This window comes from Taudactylus pleione, unplaced genomic scaffold, assembly GCF_031769625.1.
Source record: "Taudactylus pleione unplaced genomic scaffold, aTauple2 ptg000828l, whole genome shotgun sequence".
In the NCBI taxonomy this organism is placed as follows: Eukaryota; Metazoa; Chordata; class Amphibia; order Anura; family Myobatrachidae; genus Taudactylus; species Taudactylus pleione.
In genome coordinates this window covers 2,273,714-2,286,148 of record NW_028285230.1, presented here as the reverse complement: position 1 = coordinate 2,286,148, position 12,435 = coordinate 2,273,714, and the positions used below count along the sequence as shown (strand labels likewise).

The 12,435-nt window shown below is 43.2% G+C and overlaps 1 protein-coding gene across 1 annotated transcript in view; it reads right to left on the bottom strand.

The window, feature by feature from the left end:
* The window catches only part of HSD11B2 (hydroxysteroid 11-beta dehydrogenase 2), a 52,496-nt gene that overhangs the window by 15,105 nt on the left and 24,956 nt on the right, over nt 1-12,435 (bottom strand). Inside the window, exons 2-3 of the mRNA XM_088458339.1 lie at nt 4,054-4,266; nt 619-804 (exon numbers count right to left, since the gene is read on the bottom strand). Coding sequence (XP_088314465.1) covers nt 619-804; nt 4,054-4,266 — 399 coding nt within the window. The remainder of the gene's footprint in view (nt 1-618; nt 805-4,053; nt 4,267-12,435) is intronic.

Here is a 12,435-nt window from a genome sequence, read left to right as displayed (position 1 = left end):
AGAATAAATGTTTATAGTAAATAATTATTACGTAAATAATATATCCCCAAAATGTAAGGGTAAATTGCACAGGATGCCGCCCGTGCAATTCTGACCTATCGATGTTCCTTAAGGGCAGACCTGCTTGTAGCAATAATAATGAAAGGTATCGGCAATAAAAAAAAAAATATATAGATTAAGTCACGATGCGCAGGATGTTTGGGATGCAGTCGGGAAGCCGGCGGATGTAATTCCGACAGCCAGCTTCCCGACTGTCATATCCCGGCGAGGGTTAAAATGACCGGTGTCTAACTATAGACGCCTGTCATTTTACAGACGCCGGGAGACCGGCGCCCGGCATACCGATCGAGGGGATGCCGGGCGCCGCTGCGGACAGCCGCGGGGGGGGGAGGGTTAGGTTTAGGGCTCCCGGGGGGGACTTAGGGTTAGGCACCCTAAAGGATGGTTACGGTTAGGGGGTTAGAATTAGGTTAGTATATACTTACCTTCGACGATCGGGATTTCCAACCGCCGGGCAGGGGTCCAGTGGTTAATCATACTGATTCTGGATGTAATCCATCAAAATAAACGTTACAGTCAAGTTGTTACATCATGACCAGTAATATAAAAGGTAGTTACCAGCAGGGCTGCTGATGGTCACAATTCGGCCTCTAGAGCAGCGGATCATCGGCAGCAGAGCTTTGGTCAGCTCTAGAGTCCCAAAAAAATTCACCTCCATGGTGCTTCGGTAGGTGGACATGAGCAACAGCTCAGCATTGCCAAAGTGGTCGCAGTACCCGGCGTTATTCACCAACGCCCACAGCCCTAAGAGATAAGAAAAACAAAACTATAAAATGCCTGATAGGGCAAAGAGCTGGAAACAACTAGGCTTTTTTTTTTTAAGCCTCTGGCATGGTGCCATACCAAGTGATTGAATAGAAAACTGTATTAAGTCATCATGCAATAAATTATAGAAGGAAACTTTGTTCAGGTAGAGAAATGCTGAAAAACTAGTTAGCAGAACTATCCTTAGTCCACCTCATTTAAAATGTGTTTATAAGTTAGAGATGTGAGACAGCAATATTTAGGTTATATTACTTTGTCATTTACTGTACAAGATGTTTTTTTTTTTCTGCGCTGTGCACAGATATGTTGAATAAATATGGAACAATAAAGGGATCAACTTCAACATAGCTAATGCATACTTCAAGGCTATGCATGCTTTGGCACAGGTGACTCTCAGGAGTCTTTACTAAGCAGTGTTAGGAGACAGTTGGGAGCCAATCAGCTCCCAACTGTCCTATCACAGGCTGTGTTTGAAAAATGACAGTTAGGAGCCGATTGGCTGGCACCTAATCACTTTCTTATCACTTTTCACTCTGTCTCCTAACACTGCTTAATAAATAGACCGCTTAAGGCCTCATTTACTAACGAGTTTTATCACCAACGATTGATAAATGTCACTGTGTATGATAAATGTCACTGTGTATGATAAATGTCACTGTGTATGATAAATGTCACTGTGTATGATAGATGTCACTGTGTATGATAAATGGTGCTCCAGCCAATCAGCTCCCAAATGTCAACTGTTAGTAAAATGATCATACACAGTGACATTGATCACTCGTTTTGGTGATAAAACTAGTTTGTAAATGGGGGCCTCAATTAGTACCTCAGTCACTTCGATCATATCTGTGCACAATCATGGATATCCTCAAAAAAGGACTGTTAGGGTTGCCTTGGGATCGAATTTTGGGAAAACCTGGTGTAAATGAATTAGTTTTTGCTCAGCAGCTTGTTTTGGGCTGGGGAGGGAGGCTGTTCCTGCTGAACAGCAGCAGCAGTCTCTGGGCCTGATTCAGACCCGGTGGCAAGCGCTGTGCGCTCGCAACTGGGTCGATGGTGGGCCAGTGCACATACGCGAGACCCGGATAGCGACAGGCACTCCGTCGTTCTGGGTCTCACAACAAAGGGGGCGAGCTGTCGATGTTGAGTGACAGCTCTCCCCTTTTGGTGGGTGGGCCGGGGGGGGTGGCTCCCCAAACGGAGGAGTTTCCATGAGAACGCCTGTCGTTTGGGGGCGGCCCCACTGACATCACAAGTGAGCGCTCTGTCAGAGCATCCGGCTCTGAATCAGGGCCTCTGCCCTCTCCCTGCCTGATGTGCCAGCAGTAGAGGGCAGGAGAGAAGTGTTATAGGAGGAGAGGAGGGTCCTGGTCATTAAGTGTTATAATGACCAGTACGGTACCTCGTATTGCCAATGCTACTTTCTTTCCTGTCTAGGTAAAAGTTTCCACCCTTCTGGATATATTTGCTGTGATTAAAATCAGCTCTGAGACTTGAAGATCCACAAATTCCTGGTAATGATCTAAAAGCCATGTTTATCTGCTGTTAAGATCGGTCCAAAAGCCCTAACAAATCAATGTACCATACCTTCATAGTGTATTAACGTATAATAGTCAGCTGCCATTTTATTAATGATTAATGATTGTGTGTTCTCAGAAAAAACGGTTGCATTCTTTAATTTGGAGAACATCTAGATTCCAATCTTTGGCATTAAACTTTGTAGCTACACATAAAACAAAGTTTGAAAAAACAGGCAAGTCAGGCATTTAAAGAGTAGGCAACATTTAAAAGACAGCCAATTTCGGCATGGTTACCGAGCATGGAAAGCCGTGAGTGGTTGCAGGGGAGCGGGACCTGGAGAGGTTAGGATGATCTTTGCAGCAGAGTGTGGTTGTGACACATTCAGATCACAGCAAATGGAAAAGTTCAGCATAAAATGTCCTACAGAAAGAAGAAGTTCTGTCCACTTTTCACTGCAGGTATAAAAACCTGGTTTGTGTTAATTCTTACATCAGACGTTTTGGTTTATATTGTTTGTTTTGACGGATGAGAAACGGAAAGATTGCATAAGAAAATAGGTGTGTTAAACCTCTAGGATGGGGGCCGGCATGTATGCAATTTACTGATTAGAGTTAGCCTATCGTTAGCAAGGGCGGGTTTTCAATAGAGACATTATATAAGGGGGTAGAAGTGTGGGCCAAAGCCTCTTTGTTCCAGATTACCCACCCTCCCTTCCCTTTACATTCTTGGCAGGTTGTTGTAGTTAATTTTTTAAAGGCGGGAAAGAACGGCAGTTCACCAGTCCGGGTGCAATTATGAGTTAAGGGCGTTCCCTTCGTTGACTGGTAGTTGGCTGTACCAACCTAACGGGGGGCAGTATCATCACCTAAACGGGTGGGTAGTCAAGTTGGAGGGTGAGCATTACCTATTGTTTTTGACATGGTTTACATGGTTATGTGTATGCACTCTGGGCGATCTACGCCTGCTATGTCTTTTGTTGTTTGTGTGTGGGCATAGCAGATCTGGCTGATTTCTGGCCGTCCTTTCTTTGCCACCATACATCCTTAATTAAAGAATTAATAAATAATATTAATTTCTCCAATAAATTGCCATCAAGTTATCTGCCAAATTCATGTCTCAGTGTCTTTGTTTTATTTTGATAAGTGGTTTGCATGCATGACACACCTCATCCGATAGAAGGTTTATAACCTTAAGATCTACATAAAGATATAAGTTGTGCCTGTGGTCTATTGAAATACTGACATTAGATGACAGTGGGACGGATTCATCGCGGATCGCAATAGCAATTCCATCACAGCCTCACGCACACCTGCACAAGCCCTGACCTTACTCAGGAATTGCGAACCTCATCGCACACACTGAGTACTAGAGCTGCGTATTGCATAGCAGTGCCTAATTAATGCATGCCCCTGCAATGGCGTTCAAACGCACTGGCACACCTGCGTTCTTCCGGCCACCCCACCGTATCACCACCCCAAATGGTAGTTCCTGTCAATCACTCTGCGATGGGTCTGCGTACTCACTGCGAGCGCAGTCCCAATCACAGTGAGTCATTCACACACTACAATGCATGCGCAGTTCGCATCAATCGACCGTCTGCAGTTGCGATCCTTGCAGAATGAGGCCCATTGTCCTCCCAGATCAGATTTGTGATACTTTCTGATCTTACCATGTGTGCATGTGTATATCTCAGAGGTTAGTACATACCAGCTTCACCTGTCTGCTCCCTTGTTATTTGGCAGGCTTTCTGGATGTCCTCAGGCTTGGTCAAGTCCATTTGGATAATGGTCAACTGATCTGAACATCTCTTGCGGAGATCCTTGGCCCCTGGGCTTTCGAGGTCCAGCACGCTTGCAATCACTTTGAATCCCATTGCATCCATTTTATGGGCAGCAGCATTTCCAAATCCAGAATCGCATCCTGAAAATAAGTAAAAAAAATACAGCATAAAACAATGCACAGGAATATGCACAGGAATAGGTCTTCATCGTAGTGCAGAGAATAGGGGAGGATGGCTCAAACCATCTCAACAGGACAAGTGGAGGAGTTGCCCATATCAACCAATCAGATTGTAGCTATCATTTTATAGAATGTACTCAGTGACATATACCTATAATGGGTGCAGGGTGTGCACCCTGCACCCATTTCTTTAATACTTACCTCTCCACGAGTCCCGCGTTGCGTAAATCACCGGGAAAATGGAGCAGCATCCATTTTGTGCAAATGCAGCAGGTAAATCGCTGGGAATATTACTACAGAGCACGGTGCTAGAGTCTACTAGTGCTCCTAGGCTACTGCACTCAGTGCGATGCCAGGATGAGAGGAGGAGCCTGAAACAGAGACTGCACGTGGGCCCCCTCCTCGCTTTAGATGCCCCTGAATATATTAGATACACGATAGCTAGAATCTCCTCTGGCCCTCCCCCTCTTCACAGCACCACCCTCATCTGGTGGAGGCAGTGTGCATATTGGGGTCTCATGGAGCTCCCACACTCGCGGGACTACTCAGGGGCATGTTGGTATATGCCAGACAGAGGGTGAGGAGGACTCGCCAGGATGTTGTGCATGTGCAGAAAGCACATAGGTAGCAACTCCGTGGAGAGCTGCTGGGTCCTAGCACGCGGCAGTTACTGTGCTCTAACACTGCTCCGGCCGGGGGGAAACACTGGCTCTGCAGATGCCTCTACGAAATATAAAACAAAATTGTCCACAATTTTAACACTAAGGGCGGGAAGTACTGAGCATCTCATCGGCGATGCCATACATACCGCCAATTATCCAGTATGTACCGGCAATATCATCACCGGTATGTAGCTAGGAAATGGCAAAGGATGGCTCTCCCAGTAAGAACTGTCCTTTGCAATAGAGGGACTGCCAAGTTTATGACCCAGGAGTCCCTCTGGCGTCCGCCGCGGGGGGAGCTGGAAGGAATCCAGTTCTGAATCAGGTAACTCTATCTTTAGCGCGTCGAAGCACATTTACATTCATAGACAGATATGGGCATGTTACAGTGCGGGAACAAAAAGGTTTCTTGCAACCGGTAAAACGTTTATACAATCGTCAGACATTCAGAGTTTCTTTAAAAACGTAATCAACTGTTATTACCAATTGGCCAGACAGTCCGCCGGTGTAAACGCAAAAGGGGAACAAAAACCTCTGCAGGATTACCGAGACACAGTTGGCAATTTAAACACAGAGGTTTTAATGAGAATTCCAACATGACGTTTGCTTTGATCACTCTGCCAAAGCATTAGAAAGACTGGAGTTCAGTGACCGTGCAAATCCCAGTTTCTGTGCCATATATTTACTATTATGATATTATGGTCACTATTTTTAGAGCGCTTATGGGATCATTAACGATTGTACAATAAATGGAGGCAGACTGTAATAACAGCTAGGCCGGGACTAGCAGATTCAAGCCTTTTTTAAACACAGATCAATCCAGAGCAGAACAGCTGATAAACTCCTGATCCCGACTCATTTTTACAACTATAAATGGTGAGAAGTAACAAAATACACCATAAAAGTAATATCAATCTTATACCATTAACATATACTTGCCAACTCTCCCTCATTATCAGGGAGATTCCATGAAATAGTAGCAATCTCCCCGACTCCCTGAAGAGTCTAGTAATCTCCCTGATTGCACCTTACCCCCATTATGTAGCTGTTGTATAAAAAAGAAAAAAACATGTATTAACTCAAATGGGATAATTTCCCTGCATTGGTTATAAGGAACAATGATCCCTATGGGTTGGGTATGAAATCCTGGCTGTCGGATGCTGCTGGTCAGAATACTGACTGCAGTATCCTGACAGCCAGAATCCCGACACCCATAGGAAGTAACGCAAGTATTTTCTAACCCCTACCCTAACACACCCTTCCTGGTGCCTAAACCTAACCTCCCCCCCTATTGCCTATACCTAACCTCCCCATCCCTGCACTCTAATCCTTACACTCCCTACTCGGTGTCTAACTCTCCCCCTAATGCCTAACCCCGCTACCTACCATCAGGATGCCGGCGCCAGTATCCCGACCCGACGCACGCCGGTATGCCGACTACATCCCAATCCCTATGGCTATGCATTTTCTGAAAAGTATTAGCAAGATCTATTTGTTGATGAAAACACCATAACTGCTTTGAGGCTCATTTACATTTGGATGTAAGTCAATGTTATGACACGCCTCTCAGATGTAGCAGTACACGCCCACATACCGCCACGCTCATAGGTGCTGCTTCCATATTCTCCCTGAAATGCTTTTTGAAAAGTAGGCAAGTATGCATTAACACAAACCAATCTGTTTCCAATAAAATACGTCCATGTCTGCAGAGCTATAACCAGTCAAGGTTTAAGTAGATCTCCCAGTTTCGGATTTATCGATAGTGGATAATAATAATTGGTAGTTTTAATACACTAGGTTTAAAACTACCATCACTGATAATGCTGCAGCAGTCACCGATACTGCTGAAGAACACTGACTGTGTGTGGTCTCTGTTTTGCAATGATGACAGCTGGGAGAACCCTAGGAAAGGTGACACGGGATCCGGTCAGAATGTCGACAGGTTCTGCATGTCAATAGTCAGAATGTTGACATGGACTTTAGGTCGACAACCAATATGTTAACCAAAAATTTGACATGGTTGAAATGTTGACAGTTTTTTTGCTTATTGTTTGGGTTTGGCTAAAATAAGAAAAAAACCTGTGCATCAACAGTATGGTGTCGACATTATGAACATGTAGGCATTTTAAACATGTCAACATTTTTGAAAGCCAACATATTGGTTGTCGATCTAAAGTCGCTGTTGACATGCTGAATGTCAATACCACACCTGAAAACACTAAGTCACTTTTGTATACCTAATTTAAAGTTAAACTAGTTTGAAACATACTTTAAATTCTGGTATAGAATCAGCGTTAAGAGAATATTGCATTTTCCATTTATAAAGATAGGATAGTATTACTGACGGCTTTCAATCGCAGACCATCGATCTTAGGTTTATTTCAATAATTCCCAGCTACGGACATCTGTAGCCATTTCTGCTCCTCAATAGGAAAGAGAACTGCAGCACCAGATTAGTGGGAATATAATTTTACCATTACTGTGTGAATGCCAACACCAAGGTTCTGCGTCCTGGGGCTCTGTGGGGACTGGGGCTTGCCAGGGAGGCATAACCACACCAACCAAATTGGCACAGCCACGCCCACCTCTGCAGAGTTTATGCAAACGTTACCAGGCTGGTCTTGGCCATGCCTGCCCTGTACAACACCTTATTTTCTAGAGCAGGGATAGGGAACCTCCTGCCTGGGGGCCATATAAGGCCCCCAGAATCATTTTGTCTGGCCCTCTGAGCTTTTTTCTGCAAACCTCATTTGGCTAGCAGGGTGCCTAGAATGGCATACTGCAGTCAGAATCTATGCAGCAGTGCCGCCTGGATCCTTAGGAAGCATCAGACAGTTATACCGCTGCCCTTACAGCTCCCCAGCATATCCTCAGGATGCTTCATGCATTGCTGTAATCACTGGCAATTGTGGCCTCGCCCCCATGTGACATCACGCGGAGGGGGCATGGCCTGCACCGGGCCCACAAATAATGTTAAACATCTCAAAATGGCCCTCGGCAGGATAAAAAAAAAGGTCCCCCCCCCCTGTTCTAGAGGTTGCTCATTCGTTATAGTTTTTTCTTTTACCCAGAACATCTTGTGAGAATGTCATTTTTCATTACTATATGCATGATACAATGCCTAATTATTCTGGGAGTTTTGTAAATCATGTATTTAAATCAATATGCATTAAATATGTCCCGAAAGGTATAGTAATCAAGCTCAGTGATCAGGTCATTATGAGTAATGCACCACGGTCCTCCTAGGAGGAGCGTTCTCTGGTCGACATTCCGGTAATCAGCTGCACGACCTGTGCGGCAATATTAATTTCAAAAGTAGACTAAAAGGCCAATTGTACTTGCATGGTTTCTGTGGAAATAATCTAAAACAAGATTGCAGCCTTTCTGCATAACCAGTGTATGGTCTCTATTGTATGGGTCTCTTCAGCCAAGGGACGGACTTGCTCATGTGCTTTTCCATGCGGAGAACATTTTATCTGTAGTACACAAAGTCTTCTATAATAGATTCACACAGTAAACAACACATGAAACATGCCTTTATGTGTACTGTTACATTATCTAATTACTTTCTCAGAAATTCTCTCTCAGGCCTGGGGGGGGAATATTTGTGACATAATATTTAAGCATAGTGTTTCCTTAGTTGAGCAATTGCACAGGTTTGGATCTTGATCTAGCCAGAGCGGCCAGACCATTATGAGGTTCTTAAAGTTACATCATGGAATATTTTTTAAGATTACTAGAAGCCTAAAACGAGCCCAAAATATTTTTATTCTCTCTAGCAAAATGACAGTCCCTTCCCCCTTCATATTCAGAATTTGAAGAAAAAAAAAACATGTAAAATGAAAATAGTTTAACAATATTGATTTTATTTTTTGAAGGACGAGTTGGATAGCTAATTATAGGGGCAGCAAGAGATTCTTAACCGACAACTTTTTTATCTCTCACACTTTACATGTATACATACACGCAGCTAATTAATTTCAATACACCCGTAGATTCATTGAATGCTCTTTGAAGGATGATCATGATACGGGTATTTTGCACAGAAATGAGGCCACCTGCTGTGCCTCGCGAGAGTGGTTTTTCCTGCAAAGCCACACCTCCTAACTGCTAGGCCACACCACCTGTAAGGCCACACCCCTAATTTTCAGGAGCGCTGTGTGCAAAGGTTTCTCTTACTGAGGTAAAGAAGTTGGGAGGTAAGCAAATAGTCAGATAATGTCTGATCCCTAATAATCAGTACTAATTTTCAGCAGGAACCAGCAGGAACTCCGTTCCGGAACCTCACAGTAACGGTCCTGTTTGTGTATAGCTCCACCCACAGTTCCTGAACCTATTTTTTTTAGAAAAATAGCCTTGATAACAAATTATGTCCGCAAAGTCACGTGGTGCTCATAGTTATATCATATACTTACCCAATGCGGTTTTGAAACAGATTCGTCAACACATACACAATGGAAGAATTCCGGTGTCCTCCATATATTTTTAGACTTTGAACACTTGTGAAAACGTGTAAAGTGGTCTTGTAAATGGCTCCCAGGAAGGAGTTATCATTCGAAAAGCGATCTGCTACAGTCGCTTTGAGAAATGCAGGGCATAGTTTGCGTGAAATTGCTCGTCTGGAGACAGTTTCACTTGGTGGCGTGCACTGTACCCTCAAGAGATAAAAAAAAAAAAGAAAAAAAAAAAAAAAGTGTATGGGAGTCACACACGACCTGGACAACCTGGAGTGACCGCAAAACAGGAGGACAAATTTATCAGAGCATGTTCCAAGCAGCTCGCCAGATCTGTGCTGCTCTGATGGAAAGGAGGAAGAGAAGCATGCCAGTCATGATCATCAAACACCACCTTGTAGCGGGTAATATGAAGGGACATGTTGCAGCATGAAAATAATTGCTTAGGCCCATGAATAAAAAAAGATCGAATGCTCCGCGTTTGCACTGCTGCGATTGGCGCTAAGGGTGGGTACTTTGATGAGAGAAAATTTTAAAGGGAATCAAAACTCAATTTATATATAGACAAAATGTAGTACAAAACAAGTTTATTTTCCAAAATAAAATATTCATCACAAACTAGCTTTTGTTCATTATTTTGCTGGACAACAAAAAAGAAGAAGATCGATGATTTGGGTAATGTATTGAAAGTTGTAAAATATTATATATATATATATATATATATATATATATATATACACACATATATACACACACACACACACACACACACACATATATATACATACATACACACACACGGCTCATTACTAATCTATATATATTGGTTCCGGCTGGTAGAATCCTGACGCCGGCATCCCGAAAGGGTTAACATACCAACACTTGTTGGTCAGTATGTTAACCCTCCCTGTCAAGTCCCACTAATAAATATATATATATGTTTCATATGCGGTTAGTTTCTGTCATGTTACCATTGCAAGGCTTTGCATCTTGTTCATTTTGTCCTTCCTGATTCTCTGTAGCTAGGATCTAATGTCATCAGCCCTCATTTCTTCCTGTCTGTAGCTCAGTGTCTGCCATTTTAGCTTGCAGTTGTACCTGTGGAGCTCTGGTAAACTATCATCTTTTCACCTACTATGTTATGCATAATTACAAGAATATAAGCTTGAAATAAACCCTCATCTGGATTCTTCATACGTGCCTTACTAGTGGAGTTGACACTGTCTGACAAAGTATCTTGGTGTAAGTACCGGTTCAATACAGATATACACAGAGGAATCTCAGGGGCCTTACACTTAGAGCCTGGTTACTGAGTCAGAATAGTGAAAAGATGGTTGATAAATACTGCTTTATACACCAGTAAGCCAGTTGCAGCTTCTGCAGATACAAAGGCAATAACAAGCTTGCATACAGTGTAAGAAGAAATCATCAGTGTGTGCAGCTACACACTTCAGCATAGATTCTTCTAGCAAGCTACTAACTCCAGTATTATTCAGATCCATTCTACCTGTGTGATATCATGGCTGAAGGGAACACTGTGTAGTATGTTCAAGATGAACAATATCTACAATCAGAACAAGGAGAAGTTATGGATCTCAACTTGCAGTCTAAACGCCCTGCTAAGCCTACGTGAAAGGTTAAAGAAAATCTTCCGATGTCCTAAACTTATGGCAAAAGTTGCTAAATCATATGTCCACCCTCTTTCAACCTGTTTCTGACGTGTCACCACTAGAGGGAGCCCTAGGACAGCTTTGTTCAGTATATGAGCTTTATACACTGAAAAGCCAGGAATATGTAAGCATTCTAAGGAAACTCAATAAATCAGGATTCTTTAGAAGAATTGCAAAGCTTTAAATGATCTTAATTTGGATCAAGACAGTTTATTACATGAAGTTAAATCCAGGACAGTGGCAAGAATTGCACAATTACTGCAAACATCATCTTCACATATTTATGTGTCCACCAGGCATTCAAAAAGATCATCTAAGTCACGAATATTCCATGCTCAGCGAGCAACTTCTAAAGGCACGTGCGATGCAGGGACTACCAAAATACAAGCCGACTTTGCACAAAAAAAAAAGACAGAAATGGAAGCTAGAGCAGCGCAAAAAAAAAAAAAAGACAAATGGAAGCCAGTGGAGCGTGCGAAAAGGCAGAATTGGAAGCCAGAGCAGCGCAAAAAAAAAAAAAAGGCAGAAATGGAGTGCCAGAGCAGTGCGCGAAAAGGCAGAAATAGAAGCTTTAGAGAAACAATGTGAGCATGCCACAGCAATGGTACGGTTAAAGGTTTTGGAACAAGCTGCCAGTGGAAATGAAGGGGACAGCATCAGTTTAAGTGAAGTGGATGCAAAGGAATCTCTTAAGCGCACAAGAGACTACGTCCTAAGCCAAAACAGTGAACCCTTGGCTACTGCAAACATTCCTAACAGTGCAGACATTTTTCCAGAACAAAAAGGGACTTAGATCCCTATGCAACACGCCACATCCAAGGTCAGTACAATGCAGAACCATTTTGTCATCCTGACCCATTTTCACACACCACAGTGCACCAAGCTCCAACACCTCAACAAGCCCAATATACAAACATACAAACACCTGGTCACAAACCAATATGCCAGTAAGTCACCAGGTCCCTGGCAACCACACAGTTTCACATTCAGTGAGACCTATGGACTTTAAACCAGCTCTTAGGCTGAATGCCTATGCAACCCCGTACCTCCCTATGTCTCTTACCCAGAACACCACAAATAATATTAACAGCACTACTCAGCCAGCAATTTGTTGCCCAAAGTCAGAGAAAACAGATGATATTTCAGACTTTGCAAGATACATGGTTCACTGTGAACTTACTAAGACCGGCCTCACTAGGTTCGACGACCAGCCTGAGAACTACAGAGGTTGGAAAAGTGCCTTCAGAACCGCAATTAGTGATCTTGGCATTACTGCTGCCAAAGAACTAAATCTTCTGATCACGTGGCTCGGCCAACAGTCTACAGAACGTGTCAAGAGACTCA